At 42.5% G+C, this 17,570-nt stretch overlaps 1 protein-coding gene across 9 annotated transcripts in view; it reads right to left on the reverse strand.

Annotated features, from left to right (window-relative positions):
- rap1gap2a (RAP1 GTPase activating protein 2a) overlaps positions 1–17,570 on the reverse strand; it is a 54,817-nt gene that overhangs the window by 24,872 nt on the left and 12,375 nt on the right. For 2 of the 9 annotated variants that reach the window (XM_052077843.1, XM_052077842.1), the window contains exon 1: positions 5,021–5,656. The exons of the other annotated variants lie outside the window; for them this stretch is intronic. In XM_052077843.1, the coding sequence (XP_051933803.1) occupies positions 5,021–5,142 (122 nt within the window). In that variant the 5' untranslated portion in view covers positions 5,143–5,656. Of the gene's footprint in view, positions 1–5,020; positions 5,657–17,570 lie in introns of those variants that run through there. 9 annotated transcript variants of the gene reach the window in all.

A 17,570-nucleotide genomic window follows, 5' to 3' on the forward strand; every position in this document is an offset into this window, starting at 1 on the left:
ATATCTTTTTTGTCTTCTGTTTCTTGATAGGGTGTAAGTGTAAGTGAAATAGAATACATACAGCACATTCATGATTCTGTTACCATACTTGGGTCTCCTCTAACGCCTCCTTACAAATGGTCTAAAACACATAAAAAGGCATGAGCAGTTTAAACAAAGTAAATGGGCATTGAAGGAGGACTGGAAATACCAGTGAGTCAGTTACAAAAAAAAACAAAACTGTAGGAACAAAATACGGGAGAAGAGGAAAAGAACGTAATTTGGCCAAAAAGGCAGACATAAACATGACCTACACCTTATCCCCCCCCCCCCCCCCCCCCCACAATGGAATTATTTAATTAAAGTTTATTTAGAAATTGGATGATCTAAATGAGATTGCAGGCGTTTGGAATAGGCTGATCACCAGAGGTGGGCAATTACAAAATTTTAGTTGTCCGTTATTTGTCATCCGTCAGCAGCCTGGGCAGCCATTCGTCATCGTCAGTCTGTCATTTTTATAAGCCGAACCAAGGTCTAATCATCACTCCGTCAAGTTTTATTTAACCGAGCTTCCGTCATCGCTTCTGTCAGTAAATTTCACCGATCCCCCAGGCTGTCTATCATTCTCAACCCCCCCAGATCAGGTCATCATCCAACAGATTAAAAAAAATCAAATGCAATCAAAATGGGAAATGGAGTGTAATACACCTCTAACAGTGTATCGACATATACAGTGCCTATCCAAGGAGCTATAAACATACACACGCTTACATACATTTATTTGACATCTTTTTTGAAATATTTTAATAACTTTCATTTTTTCAAAGATACGTTTTTGTTGAATATTATCTTTGCCAAATTGGGTGTTCAATGCACACAACAACACCACTCTTTGTAACTTTCAATAAGAGTGGAAGAAACACAGATCGAAAAAGAAGAGTATGCACTGCGCAATATTGAATTATGCTATGGGCTACGGAGCAAATTTCCAGGCTCTTAATGCATTTTTCTTGAAAAGCCTTGCAGCAAGGAGTAGATTTCTATGAAGTAACTTATAAGATCCCTTGATATGGAAAACAGAATGATATCGCAAGAAACTGCTCATAGGTCAGCGGGATTTCTCATGCATTATATCTTTAGGCATTTAATGAATAACGAGTTGGAGGTACGCATCACACGCGCACAGACACAACTCCTACTTATGAAACTAAAGAAAAGCAAAAGTGTCTGGGCTGGTTCATCAGTTTGAAACATCAATAAAGTACAAAGTAGGTGATGTGTAGACGTTAAAGCAATGCCAAAGCCGCTACAGTTTCGACTTCGGTTAGTGTGGCATCAAAAATTGCAAGCTGTTCTTTAGCATATGATGAACCCTGGAATCTGGCTGAAGTAGCCAATGAAGGCTTTTCACAAGGTAAGCACAGCTGCATTGGGTCTCCTGGTGTTCACAAAATGGCATTACATAACAGGGTTAGCTACATTGCACCTACTTGATTGCTCAGTCAAGCTGTTGGCGTGGAGGATTGGGGGGGGTGGTATTTGTGGAGCATTTGTTTGGCAATGTGTCAGCGCGCCACAAACATGCTTTCATTGTCTTGAGTGATTGCTTATTTTTCACAGTCTGGGCTTTGCTTCCACAAGCAGAAGGAAGCAGAAGGAAGCAGACGGATGTAGCGTACACAACCACTGGCTGGAATGCAGCCACGCTCGCCTGGCAAGTTCCAAGCCCACTTGTCGTAATTGAAAAACAGTCTGACTTGTTATTGGCCCCTAGCAGTATGTGGGGTTGACTCAATTGCATGATGCGGCCTTGATTTTGGCAAGACAAGTAAAACACATGCGCGCGCACACACACACACACACACACACACACACACACACACACACAGACAAATAAGAACAACAACAAGAATCAGTGGAAAACATGAACACATTAAGTTAAAAGGTGCCGAGGTCATGCTCGACTGAATGGAGAGCAAATACACATCACACCACAACCAGTGCAGGGATACGAAAGGTGAGTGGAACACACACGAGACTCAGAAACGCATTTGCATACATATGTGCTGTGCTTATATTTTTTCGAACACTTGATATTATCCGCTGACATAATATAGTCAGCATGTATTTCTCTTCACATTCACCGTCACAAAAAAACACACAAAAGGTCAGGGACAAGCTGCAATTGACTGAGTCAGATAGACAAATGGTGGTGATATTAAAGTCTGAAAAGGGTGCCTGCACAGAACAACAGCAAGTTAAAACCGTCCCAAATTACCATCATCATGTGACCCCACTACAGCAACAGAAATGACCGCCTCAGGCTATATCAACGGTACTCATACCGTGTGCATGGCTGCCATCGGCGATGGAGGCAGGAAAACACAGAATGCATGTCACAAATCAAAGGTGCACGCAGTGGGAAAGGCATTAGGAGCAGGGGGAAGTGCCACATGGAAACACTGTTATTTCGTTCCCTTATGTATTCTATATTTAATAGAGAGCAGTGATTCAATTACATAATTACCGAGTATAAATTATGTTATTTTATAATTCCTAGTGCTGTTCTGGAGTCTTTCCAAGGCCAGAGCACTGTCAGTCCTGCAGTTTTCCATTTCGGCAGCTGAGTGAGTCGGCGGCCTGGCGAACGCCAATTTTCCATTAGCATTCATTGAATTCTCCCCAGCAACAAGAAAACCTAGCACAAAAAGTAAGTCATTGGTCGAGGTAGGTTATTCTTTGTTGTAACAAGGCTTCTTGGTAATACATCCGAAATTGTTGGAGAACTCATTTCTCACCATTTTAAATTTGTCAGAAACGTGCATTAGCGGGATAAGCAGCAGAGCTCCAAATGAAAAATGTGCCAAATCATCTTTGCCAATGCCATACAGCTGATTTTGCTGTTGCTATTGATTCTTGTTTGGTTGTCCGTGGTTCGGATGATTGACGTTTAAAGAAAAAAGAAATACTGGCAATTTAGCTGTGTCTTTATTGCACAACAAGGAGCATCTGGAGCACATGGAACCATGCACAACTACACAGCTTCAATAGCCTGGCCCCCCTTACTTATACAGGTCAGCAGCTATGTCACACATTGCTTGCATGTTCTTTACAAATGTGGCGGTAAATGGGAAATACTTTAACATTGAATGCCAAGAAGCACTGCTACAACAGAGAGATATTTTTCCAAAGACAAATGGATCCTTTTTGTGTTTGGAGATTGGCAAGCGTGGGCATTCGCAACTCACACGTATGCTGCTATCAAAACCACAACGGTGGACCTGCTGTTGTTGGAAATGTATTGCTGCTGAAGGCAATGTTTGATTATGATTCTCGATTCACTGTACAACTGCTGTCAATAGTAGATTTTTATTTTTTATGCAAACTATAATAATTGGGATTAATTAAACTGTCAGACAACAACTGCATTTAAAAGGATACTGAATAAGACCCAGCAGGTTAAGAAGTTGGAATGTGCAGGTTAAGAAGTTGGAATATGTTGGAACATCAACTAGTGGGCTGGCATCCAAATTGTATTTGGAATACAGCGTGGCTTTATCCTGGTGATTAATTCATAATTTGGGTTTAAACACCTTATCAAAAAAAGTTTATATTTGCTTGGAGCACACGCATACATACACACACAATTTTGTGGATGTAAGACAGATTTTTTTTTCTCTCCCTATACCAGTGGTTCTGAACCTTGGTCCGATCGAACCTTAAGGGTTCGGGAATCGGTCTCAGGGGTTCGACGGAACCTCTGCCATGGAGGTTAAGAAACACCCGACTCAACATGTCAATTAGTTATGGCACGTCCGCTTGGCCATCATCACTGGCTGGTTCATTTTATCCACAATTAAAAAAACTTATGTCTTGAAATGTTATTTAAGTTTTTTCTGTTTTTAATAAATGTGTTTTTTATGTCTTGAATTTGTAAAAACAAAACAAAACATTTTTATTGTGGTGAATGTGGAGATGAACTGGTTGGGCTCGATACCTCGAACAAGGTTAAGAACCACTGCCCTATACAAACTCAGTCCTGAACATTTGATCAAATTCACCTCATCTGTACAAGAGCGTCACCACAAACATTTACAACATGCTAAAACTGTTAACAGGTGGTATGTTTCCAACAGGTGGTCTGCGGTTGTAAGAAAGTACACATAAAGATAATATGGACAAAACACAGTTCATTTACTCGAGCAGCTCAGTGTTTACATAGTTGCTGGCAATGGACAGCGAATGGTGGCACGCTTCATTTGGAGCTTTTATCAAAATTCAAGACAAGCTGTTACTATTACACTGAAGAATCGGACGCAAGCTTAAGGCTCACTTGGAGCCAGTTCGGAAACATCTAAGCATGTGTTCGCGTTGGGCTAAAACGAGAGACAGCCTTCAATGACTCCCAACTCTAAAATGCTTGAGTGAGAGCAACAACTAACAAGAAGCAGATATGCAGGACAAGAATAGATGAGTGGGAACTTTTCCCCTTTTAAACTCAACAGCCGCTTTCGTTGAGTCAGTTACAACCTCTTTATTTTTCCCATGTTCCTCTTTTACAGCTTTCTTCCCTCCAACTCAGTCTACTGTACGGAATGTTTATGCTTCAAAACCACTTAGAATGGACCTTTGTTCACTCCTGTTGCCGCAGCTCCTCTCCATCTTTTCCCCCTTTTTATTTTCCACTGACCCAAATGCACTTGAGTGTGGACTACACACACACACATGGCACACACACTCTCCAACACACTACACAATAGCATGCTCCAATAAAAAGAGGACCTATAATAAAACCGTAAGTATAAATCAACAGACAAAAAAAAAAAAAAACGGAACACACAGTGGTACATACAGGTGACCTCACATAAATTGCAACCAATAAACTTTGCTTCACAATCAGGCTCCATGTTGGACGAGTGAATCTGAGCGTGTGTGTGTGTTCCTGCTTTGGCAGACAGCCACAAGAGCCATACTCTTTCATCCACTCAAATAAACTACCTGCACAGCTTTCCAGTCTCAACACACAATGAACTTCACCCACCCTTCACTCTCTTCTTTCTCCTTCTCCTTGGCTTTACGAGACTTGTGCAGGAGTCCAATCAGGATCACTGCAGCCCGAATGCCGGCTTTTTTATTGTGTAAGCGCCCCCTGGACTGAGACATGCTCGGTGCCTCCACGGTGGATTCAGGTGACGATTGCTCCAAGGTCGCGCCGGCTCCAGTACTCCTTGTCGAATGGCACGGCTTGGTGGTGGCCTTTTGGGGCTCCAGGGTGAGCTGTAAAAGTCGACACCTTAAATCTTGGAGAATCTCTTTCTCTGAGGCATATGGTAAATTTGTGCGACGCAACAGAGGCTGTCGACTTTTGGTTTGTACAGCTGTCAGATCCTTTGAGAAAGCTTTCTTAGTTGGTGATAATCCCAAGAGGTCCAAATTGGTCGTTGGCCGTAGACTTGAGTCTCAGGTGAACTAACTGCATCCCGAGCTCCCGCAATGCATCAATGCCTTGATCTTCCCGAAACACAACGAGCCGTTTAATGAGAGAAGAGTTTTGCAGCAGACAGCCTCTCAGACTCTGGAGCATTGCATCTCTCTGCCTTCCTCTGACTCCGCTCCTCTCCCTCGTTCATAAACATGCTTCCCTGCCTCTCCCTCTGTGACTGCTGCCGTCGCTTTGCTCCCTACTTGCTGTCCTCGAAGTCCAGTCCCTTTTCTCTGATTGGCTGGAGTTCGAGAAAGAACTGCCCACCTCTCCTCCCACTTTATGCATCTTTTCCTCCATCTCTCCCTGTACTCTTCTACCTTTTTGTTGGCAATTTCTTTGTATTCTCCCTTGTGGGGACACACACACACACACTGTACATCACTCTCGATGACATGTCATTTACCACATGTACTCACACTAAAACCATAACTTGAAACCATGTGCCTGTTTGTAACACTTGAAGCATGTTTGCTCCTTGAATATCATTTTGCCAACAATTTGAATCCCCGACGAGATAAGGAATAAGTGGTACCCACTCTATGCACAATCTCATCAGCTTTTTGAGTGCTGTTCCGTCGCCAAGGACATCGAAACTGAAATGCTGCCTCGCAAAATGAAATTGCTTGAAAGAAAAATATATGAAGAGAATTTACCAACTGTTACTCAGATCCCCCCCTCACATCTTACTCATGCTATTGTTTTCCACCCATCACTTTTAATTTATAGATGACTAGTCTGTGAACAAATACTTTCAATTCCTCTTTTTGAACCATCCATCCATCAGGGGGGGCTGACAGAAACAGAAACAGGAATTCATACAGACACTAAGGAAATTGCTCCCAAAACAGAATCACTATGAGACACGTTTATTTATACATATTCCCCATGGTAATCATCTATCCATTTTCGAAAAAAGTAAATGTTCTAAATAAAGGCCATTAATCCTTTATTGAACCAAAGTGTGAAACCAGTTCATCCTTTGACATGTGAAGATAAAATTGACCTCTGCCAAGTGCGCACATTTTCATGATACCATTGGTGATATTGTTGGTCCTTTAATTTTACTTTTTCATATATAGAAGCAAAAAAAGTGTTCTAAACAGGGAAGGCCATGCACATAAAACTATACTGGCCATATAAAAAATGAAGTATAGTCATGAGAAGTCGAGTTTTGTTGGATGGCTTGAATGAATTGCCTCACTAATTAGACACACAACAAAGACTCAAAGTCACCTGATTACCGGTAGCTGAGATGATTCATTAATTATGTGACAGTGCCCAGGGAATGGAACTGATGGAGCCCAGGAAACAAGCAAATTTGACAAATAGAAGCTTCAATTTCTTTCTTGATGCGTTCCTGATCCTGTATCTTATCAGTGCCATAGAAACCGACTAGCTGAATCAAAATTTGCCAGAAGGATCCAAAAGATTAACATACAAAATACAAAATAAGTGTGTGATTTACACTGCAAACCTGGGCGTGCACTGGAAATTCATTTGAGTCTTTTCCCAGGTGAAATGTGCACAAACATGCACACAGCTCATCTGAAATATCAAACACACCCTTGGGACCAACTGTAAAAAACAAAATACACTCCCTAATGTGAGGTAGGGACCAACTGGGACATTTCTCCAGGGTCCTACTGTGCGTCATCAGGAGGGGAATGAGACGCCGTTATCAACACTTTGTGATTCCCCTTCAACCCCTCCCCGTCTTTCTTACAGTCAAACACACCCACACACACACACCTACACACACACACAAACAAAGCAATGTTCCTGTGGGATACATTTAGGTGCAGGGCTGAGCTTCAATAAACATCCAACATTGGTGGCATACAAATAAAGGATCAAATATGGATTATTTTAACAAAAGATGTATATAATAGGCACATGAAATTTATTTTGAGTGGACATTTGTGAAACCATCCATCCATCCATCCATTTTCTGATCCGCTTATCCACATCGGGGGGGGCGGGGGGGGGGGGGGGGGGAGGGGTGCTGCCGACAGCCCGAGGATGGCTGGGATAGGCTCCGGCACCCCACGCGACCCTTGTGAGGATAGAGTGGATCGGAAAATGGATGGATGGATGGATGATTTTATAGGTGAGAATTTTTTTTTTCCTGGAGGACTATGCATGTTGTCACTCCAAGACAAATTTTTCGTCTTGGTAAGAGTATTTCCACAAAATGTATTTATTTCCAAGCTTCCTGTTATCAGTATTGGCAGCTGGTCAATTCACTGCAGGTGCACTCTGTTGCAGTTTGAGCCTGTTGTGGAAACAGTGGATACTTTATGTAAATCAGGAGACAGATTGCCTCTGGAAACTTAGAAGTAATCACATGAACAACTTAAATGTCAATTTAAAATAAAGATGAATTTCAGAATGACACAACCCAACCAGCAATGACACATCTCTCACCATGTTTTCCTTGCTGTTTAAAGTCCAGAAGCCTATTTCAGAGAGAGGACTTCAATTCAGGTTTAACCAGTCAGCAGCCTGCCGTGTTTTGAAATGAAAGTGTCAAACATTCCTTCAGCAATCAACAATCCTCATCAAACAAGCGCTCATACTAATCTTCGGGTAATGCAAATAAAGCCTCAGGCCTGATCACACCAAAGCAACTGGTTTTACCTCATTTGAATGTCACAAACAATTACTCAGGAAAAAGGTGTGAAGCTAAGGTCAAAAACCCAACATAACTGTATTCTTACCCTCAAAATCCAAACAATTGAAAACAGCTTTCTTCTTTTATCCAGGAACCTTGAAGACAAAAACTTCCAAGCCACACTTTCCACAAAAAAAGAAAAAAAAGAAACCTTGTAATCCCCCCAAAAAGATGAACTCAAAGTATTGGGACACATAGTTGCTAAAATTACAACCAAAAGTCAAATTTGGGCGGCCCGGTAGTCCAGTGGTTAGTACGTCGGCTTCACAGTGCAGAGGTACCGGGTTCGATTCCAGCTCCGGCCTCCCTGTGTGGAGTTTGCGTGTTCTCCCCGGGCCTGCGTGGGTTTTCTCCGGGTGCTCCGGTTTCCTCCCACATTCCAAAAATATGCATGGCAGGCTGATTGAACACTCTAAATTGTCCCTAGGTGTGAGTGTGAGCGTGGATGGTTGTTCGTCTATGTGTGCCCTGCGATTGGCTGGCAACCGATTCAGGGTGTCCCCCGCCTACTGCCCGGAGACGGCTGGGATGGGCTCCAGCACCCCCCGCGACCCTAGTGAGGATCAAGCGGTACGGAAGATGAGATGAGATGAGAGAAAGTCAAATTTAAAGAAAATATGGAGTGGACTATGAACAGGATCATGGTCATGGGTGAGCTGGGGTTTGTCCCCGTTGACTTTCGTCGGGAGGTGAGACAAATCGGCAGTTAATCCCAGGGCATATACGGTATCACAAAGAAACACTCACTCACATCCATGAGTAATTTAATTTTCAATGGACCTAACATGCCTATTTTTAGAACGTGTCAGAGGAAGTCTGATTGCACGGAAAGAAACCAATGCAAGGGGTGGTCACATAGAACCATACGATCGACCAGTTTTAACATTAATATATTCATAGTAAATGATAAAATAGGGTTCATGACAATTGAGCAGGGCGTCAAATAAATATGTGACTTGGGATGGAAAATGCCTTGCCATGCATCATGTCATTTTCAAGGTCCAGTCAAGAAGTTAAGGTCGGAAATGCCTTCAGCCAACAATGTATTTCTCAGTGTAAATTTGATCACACGCGACAAGCTATCCAGTCAGCGTCTAGCTGGGTGCTGGCGAGCGTGAGAAACTTACACAGCATTTAACATCGTCACTCGATGCTCTTCCTTGTCAACAGTAATTTACGAAGGTGGCACTGATATGCATGACGAGTGATCAACAAGCCGGTCACAAAAAGCTGCCACTTTACTGGCTGAGTATCAAGCCAGAAAGGAACCCAAAAAAATTTAAAAATACGAAGGAGAAAAGTTGCACGATTTCAAACTTGTAACAGCACTAAAGGTCTCTCAGAGAGAATAAGTGACACAAAATGAAAAGCGAAGCTTCCTTGATGCTAGTAGGCATGTGATGAAGTCTCATCAGGAACTAATTCATTCATTCATCTTCCGTACCGCTTGATCCTCACTAGGGTCGCGGGGGGTGCTGGAGCCCATCCCAGCCGTCTCCGGGCAGTAGGCGGGGGACACCCTGAATCGGTTGCCAGCCAATCGCAGGGCACACCAAGACGAACAACCATCCGCGCTCACACTCACACCTTGGGACAATTTAGAGTGTTCAATCAGCCTGCCACGCATGTTTTTGGAATGTGGGAGGAAACCGGAGTACCCGGAGAAGACCCACGCAGGCCCGGGGAGAACATGCAAACTCCACACAGGGAGGCCGGAGCTGGAATCGAACCCGGTACCTCTGCACTGTGAAGCCGACGTGCTAACCACTGGACTACCGGGCCGCCCTCATCAGGAACTGCGCAATGAAATCGATCGTGATATGCTGACACACTGCATTGACAGATACACATTTGACTCCATATTTACAAGCCTTAAGATGTTTGTTAATCGGGATTCCACCGTGCAGCTAAGTGAGAAATATAAATCTGAGGTAGAGCGGATGGTTGACTGTTAGTTTTCCCAAATAATTTGTCTTTTTGAAACAATGGTCCACTTTGCTGAAGGCAAAGTTGTTGAAACCCCAAACCGCATTAATGTAGGCAAGTGTAAATGGACTAAACCGTATTACCACTTTGTATATTTCCCCGTGGAGTCACAATAAGTCGGTCGCAAACCCGACTTGAAACAGAATGCGCATTTCAGGAATGCACACGAGGCCAATTTAAGTGTACACTGCACACCCGCATGCAGTGCCCGCGCTCTTGTGTCTGCGCAAATAGTACCAAGTCTCTCCCGGCGACTCCCACAGCCTCTCAAATGTCTTCCAAATCAACAGATTCCAGTGCGCAAACGTCACCTCTCTTTATAGCTCCGACAGTACCCCCACATCGACGTAACGCCATGTCACCCTACTCAACGGCATTTATTTGCAGACAGGCACACTTGGAGGGAAAGTGCTTGGAACAGCTGCATGCAGGCTGGGTAAAGTGACCTTCACAACTGCTGCTGAGTAACAGCTTTATTCCCAAGACACACATAGAATCACGCACGCACCCACGTCAAAAGACCACTTTTTTCCAGTCTGCAACCTTTTTTTTTTTCAATCAACTACACAAAAACAGCAACACGAGCTGGAGAATATGAGTGTGAGTGTGAGCAAGGTAAAGCAGGGAGTGTTAGCTACTCATCATCAAGTCACCAATATTTCTGAAAAGTTCATTTGAAAATGTCAGCTGGTGCATACAATATGATAAATCCTGAAATGCCATGTGTGCAAATTAAAGTCTGAAAGTAAATACTGGAAAGGCAAAGGTCATCTGTTGTCTATTTCATGAAGGATGTGTCTAAATATAACGAATCATACCAATAGAAGGAAAATCTTCAGGGGTTGACTTTTAAATTAAAACAATGTAGACTTTCATAGATTTTGTTGTCATATTATTATCATATTATTACTTTGTAAGATTGGTTCATAGGTGTCAAACTCAGGTCCTGGAGGGCCTGACATGGTTGATGTCAGGCGTGCGCAGAGCTTGCTGATGATCTGATCATTTGAATCAGGGATGTTGCAACAGGGCGACTTGGAAAACATGCTGGACAGCGGCCCTCCAGAACCTGAGTTTGACACCTGTGTTGATTTAATATTCTTCCGTATTGCTTTTGTAATTACAATTACTCATAATGTTCACACAAATCGCTTTTTGTAAGGAAATAATTAAGTAAGTCAATTTGATTTATAGAGCACTTTTCATAGGGAGAGCTTCATATGATACAAAATTGACAAAACCACAGTTAATAAAAAAAAAAAAATAATAATCAAAACAATCTCGTTTGCTTGAAACACCACCAAAGTTTTATGTTAACAGTTCTTTTGATGGCGGCGTGGGCACCCGCAGCGGCTCCTCTCTCTCCGGAGGAAAGAAATTTCCTCTGTGCTGTATGTTGCACATGTAGCACATTTGACAATAAAGTTGACTTGGCCTTGAACTTGAATAAGGGTCTTTGATGTCATTTCAAAGACCCTTACACATAAACCACTGATCCTTTTCGAGCTGATGTTTATTTCGAGCTGATGTGTTTATTATTTAATTTGAGCCTCTGTCACACACTATCCATTCCTATCATCCATTTATCTCTGCGTTGGACCTCATCATTTCCCCTTCTATTTCTTTCCTAGTCAACTATTACATCGCGTGGGAGCGCGTGCAAGTATAATATCACATTATCTAGAGTACATTCAAATACAGGCAAGCAGTAGTTTATGGAGGTGGGCAATGAGCATAAATTATATGTAACTCCTCTGCAATCATAACCACTTCCTCTTTTGATTGTAATTGTTTTCTATATATTCGTGCGTGACTGTGCATGAGTGTACGTGCGTGTGCTTGTGTGCGTGTGTGCGCGTGTGTGTGTATTCGAATAGAGGATGTGGTTACTACTCTATGCAGCACATTGCTTCACATTCACAAAACACACCATCGTGGGCTGTGAAAAAAGTGAAATTGTATATAATCCTTATGACCTATGACCTTGTGATTTGACCGTTACAAAAATAGAATGTCCAGAAGATTGATTAGGATTTAATAATCATGAATCAAATCTTTCATTGTACTTCAGTGCACATAGGATAGAGGAGAATTTAAGTTTCGTACGAAACAAAGTACTACAAACACAGAACATTTAAAGCATCGCGGTGCTTCGTAATACACGGATGATGATCGTGATTAGGATCTGTTCAAGGAAGTGATTTCTAAAATGATTCAGAGGGATAGTCCCTTGCTCGTGTCACGCTTCCGAATGAAATAGCATGCCGTACTCCACGCACGTCCGCGGCGCACCGACATTTGTCTGCCTGCGCCTCAATCAAATCCACATCACTTGCGCTTTGAGATAGACTTGCGGTTTTGTAAGTCTGTTCTACTTTTTGCAAACTCCTCAAAATCAACCTCATGCTCTGCTCCCTGTGACCATCATATTTGGTTTCAGTTCTCTCAGTGTCTCTCCAGACTGGCTGGCAGCGTTTCAGGGCACAGAGGACAAAGCTGTGAGCATTCTGAAGTGCACCAGCTAGAGTTTACACTCTCAACCATCAGTACCAGCTGGCCTCTACAGCTTTCAAGTTACTCTTCAGTCATTTAAATTGATATTTCTTGGTACAACTTGTCCTTTTGAAAAAGCCCCCCGAAAAATTACAAATGCAAGAACGTACTGTGCATGTCTTCTGACATCTGTATAAAATATATGATGATGGGAACAAGAAAGATACAGTCAAAGTAAAGGAACAGTCTGACTGATAGATACCTTGCTAATGTGGACTATGGTGTCTCTACGAACAACGAAGCTAACTACATTTCTTCTTAGTTTTTCTTTGCTCTCTGTCTAACATCAAAGTAGATCTTGATCTAAGAAAAAAAAGGGTGACCTCAGTTGTGCTGATAATAAAACCTGCGCTCGAGGAAAAGTGGCTGTGAAGGCGTATTTTCAGATGAACAGGCTTGAGAGATTCCGATTTGAATGTAGCTTTCGAGAAAAATTGGGTTGTTTTCAGTGGATACACACACACACACACACACTTAAAATACAAACAACCCCGCACACTACGGATTTGGCCAAAGTGGAACCTGATGGATGATCCATCAATAGAAATACTGGTTTCGGCATCAGATAGCCTGTGACATAGTCAAGCCAGATGGCCAGTGTAACTGGATTCTGTCAGCTTTGGTGAGAAAGTACAGTCACCATCAGTCAGTAAATGACAATGCCGCTATATTACTTGCCTGGCAAAATAAATGTGTGGCTTATTAAAATCGGGACTGTAGCATTTGGAAACTAGGCAGAAATCCATGCCTCAACATAGGTGTCCCGCCCCCTAAACACACACCACACACACATGAAATAAAATTAGGTAAGAAAAAACAAACTACAACAACAGTGGAATTAGGAGAAGGAAATTAGAACCAGAGCAAAGAATCTGAACGAATGAGAATGGGGTGGAGCGAAATGACAGCAAGACATCACATCCAATGAGAGACAAGCCATGAGTCATGGGGTGATGATAAATTGGAGGTGCAGTATAGTTGTTACGTTTATGACGATGTCAGTGATATATTACTGATTTATAACTACCTTTGCTCTTCACCAAGCGCATGCATTTGTACTGGTTGGTTGTCAGAGGCTCCAGTATTTCTTGTTCCATGCCGCTCATTCCTAGTGAGCCTTGATCCTGTTTTGATGATAGAACTTTGCCCTTGACTCACGTTTTGAATGCTGTTGCCTTCACTGCTCGCTTGTTTATTCAACAAGTTATTATGGAACTGAACTTTTTGCCTCTGAGTCTTGCAATTGGGTCCTACTGCTTGGACTGCTTTTGACTTGTTTTATGTTCGTGTGACCATTACCAACATAACCGTGTTGGCTGACTGTGACGTTGGTGCACTTTGCTTTCAGTTCTGGATTTCATGTTTCATATTCCCATAACAATCTTGATTTTAGCTGGATCGGACTGGAAGTGATTGTCGTTTGGCAAAGAAAGCTTGATTGTGTTGATTGTTTCACATTCTAAATTAAATAAAATCAGACCGGAAGGTATAAAAAGATTTCAGATTATTGACCTGGATAGACATTTTTCTAATTGAAATGGAGAACAAGAGATGGTCATACAATACACTCCTGAGTCATCCCTTTGAAGACTGGTAGGACAACTAAGCAAACACAGCTGTACGCTATGTTGAGTTCATTTTTATCATATTATTGTTACAGTGACCACAATGACACTGTGTATCATCAATCGTGATATTCTGTTTTGTGAGGAACCGGATGAATTATTCCTCCAAAAGGAAATTGGGTTTGAGCTCTGCTCAGTTCTATTGAAGCAAAAACATCCACCGTTCCCTGATTGTTCAGTGGATGTAAGTCCTGTGTGTGTTATGTACCGAGTGCACATGTTGCGCGCACACACACAAAGAGAGACACATCCCTTCAGTTATATCAAGATTTACCTCTGATCACAGTAAACAGCAAAAGGACATCCCTCCTGTGATCACGCTACGGACAGATGTGCCGTGCAGAGGTAGACAAAGAAGACTCTGTGGAAAAGCGACCATATATCAAATGCTTTCACAAATAAAGATGGATGGCATACTTTTAAAAGGGTCTCGGGGAATTCAATGGCACCCACTTGTACAAACCAATACATTTAAAGCACCTGGAACGTTAAAAAAAAAAAAAAGCTTCTAAATTTGACACACGTCACAGAATATTGTTGTGAACAACTATGCCAGATTAGAATGGTTTCTAAAAGTCGGCGACTATACAGTTGGCGCAAACACAACACTACGACACTCTATGCGAGACAGTCAACCAAATCCACTCATGCTCTCATTGGTCGTTGTCATGCCAGAAACCAATCACGCGCCTTGTTTGAGTGAGCCTGTACAAAGCCTTGGAGTCACGTCAGCTCTTTGTTCGGCATGTAGGGAAACCTCTCTCATGCCTCGACATAAAACAATGCGTCTTTCCGCAATACGGGTGCCGATATGGCCATATTAACATTTTTGTCATTAATTTTTGAGAAAAAAAAAAAAAGCAAAGCTGCAAAACTTGAAACGCAAAGTGGCGATACCGATATACCGATATACCGATATACCGATTACCCAAACCCACATTAACATAAGTTTAAAAACAAATGGGTTATTTTTCCTCTGGAGGGCATTCAAGTAGCTTGAATTAAGCTGAAAACGGAAACCAGCTGCCACATCACCTTTCCACCATAAAGGTTTAATGTGCCGCTGGTCAGTCTGTGATTGTCACTTCACATGAACAAACAGCTTCAAACATAAATCTTGAGTGGCCTGGATAAACCGATTGATCCAAATGAAGTCGCAGGCAAACTGTATCAATACATGTTTCGTGCTTACTGCTATGTATGTTGTGGGACGGTTCGGATCAATTATACCAAAGCAATCTGATACAAATGAGTGGCCTCTTTGCAAATTTGTTGCAACACAGTATTGTTGCAACACAGTATTGTTCAAGATCCCCAAGCTCCCCGAAATTCTTTTTTGACCAACGCTGGGAAAAGTTCATTATGTGTCAGGTTCAATTTTGTCACTGCGCCTTCATCACCACAAAGTTGCGTCATAACCGCAGTAACTATTGCAGATGAATCAATGGGGAACGCCAAGGGGAAAAAAAAAAACAGATTTGGACACTTGCAAATGACAAAGTGGACAGGAAAGCTTCAAAATCGGATTTGATCAACATGTCGCATCTGCCTGCAGTGTGAACATAACCTTATGTCTCTTTGGTCTTGTCTGTCAGCCGTGGAGCCCCCTTCCTCCCCCCACCCCAACACCACCACCACCTTTCTTTTGTCTGCTCTAGCCCACTCAAAGACTGTAATTTGCACCAAGGTTAGATCAAGTGTGTACCAAACCGCCATCGCACAGCAGGGAAAGAACATTCTGTTTCCACTGGCGACACACGGAGGCCTTAACAAGTTCAGATGAAGAAGGCTGGAAATTGAAAATAAAATCGTTACACACACACACAAACGCGTGCGTGTACACACACATACACACAAACACACACACACGCACACACACACACACACACGCACACACACAGCCCCAACACTGATTCGTCCAAAGAAAGAGTGTAAACAAAAACAAGTAATGCAACACTTCAAACTAAAACCCAGTTCTTTGTTGTTTACCATTCACTGTACTAGATCCTCAATAAGATGATGCGCGCCGGTAAAATATATTTTTAAAAACCATCTGGATGACAAGTCAAATGCTTTCAACACATACAGTAAGAAAAAAAAGTAGTGCATCATACCTTTCAATATGCCTCAGGGCAGCACCACAGCTAACAAGCATAATAGACCATCATTTTCTTAACTTTTCACTTAGAGGAAGTAACAAATGTGCATACAGTTTCTTGTATTGAATCAAATCAGATTGTGCAATTGTGGCGTTGTCGAGGAAACTGACTGCGCATACTCTATATAGGCAAGTGTTAATACGGTTGTTTTCTGTGATCAAAAGTGTGCATGTGAGCAGGCACGTGTATTGCATCATATTCCACAATTGCGCGACATGAACATGTGCTTGCTGTTGAATCCCTCTCCATAGGCAACCTCTCAGCGATGCGGCTGCAGCGGTGAGTGTCTTCTCTTTGAGCCCTTAACAGTGAGCCCTCTGACCAGATGGTCCGCTTATCAGCTCCTCTGTGTCTGAGTGCAGGCAGCATCAGGCACGAGGCAGGGAGTAAATATTTGTCAAACACTGAGGTTTTTCATGTGACTTGAGAAGGACGGGAGTCAGTGCACGTTAGCGCACACGCATAACTGTTTTGATGGTATAGTTTAGGGTAAAAGAAAAGACACGGCACAAATATACCCACGCTAACCACCGGACCACCGAGGCGCCCTGGTTAAGAAATAATAAATAATAATTTAAAATAAATTAGATTGATTGACGGAGAGAGGATTTTTGCAAAGTAAGAATATTCGAATATCAGGCTATTTGTTAGGGTTTGGATGTGACCCCAATAGCACGACAACAGGCAGGTATCGTGAAAGCCAACACTTGGCGTAGTTTATTTAAGAGTCTACACAAAATCACTAGGGAGAAGCACGAGAAGTCCACAAGGAAATGTCCGCACAAGGACCAAGAAGCTGCGGGAGACGGCAACAGAGTCCACTGGTGTGGTGACGGCACGAACTTGCACTGGGGAGTGGTCTGGGAGTCAATTTGTACCAGTCCAAACGAGCAGATAGGCAACAGGTGGGTGATGAGCTGATGAGTCTCAGGTGTGAGTTGCAGAGCTGGCTGGCCCCTCCCTCACATTATTTTTAAATATTTGACTAGTACTCCTTTTAAGTACCAAACCCGACAATTTTGTCAACAAATTCTACCCAGTGCACGTGAACTGGGACTTCAGAAAAAAAGTCCGTGACACAATAAGATACATTTTTTTCTATTTAAAAGTTT

The sequence above is a fragment of the Hippocampus zosterae genome, chromosome 10 (assembly GCF_025434085.1).
Source record: "Hippocampus zosterae strain Florida chromosome 10, ASM2543408v3, whole genome shotgun sequence".
Taxonomy (NCBI): Eukaryota; Metazoa; Chordata; class Actinopteri; order Syngnathiformes; family Syngnathidae; genus Hippocampus; species Hippocampus zosterae.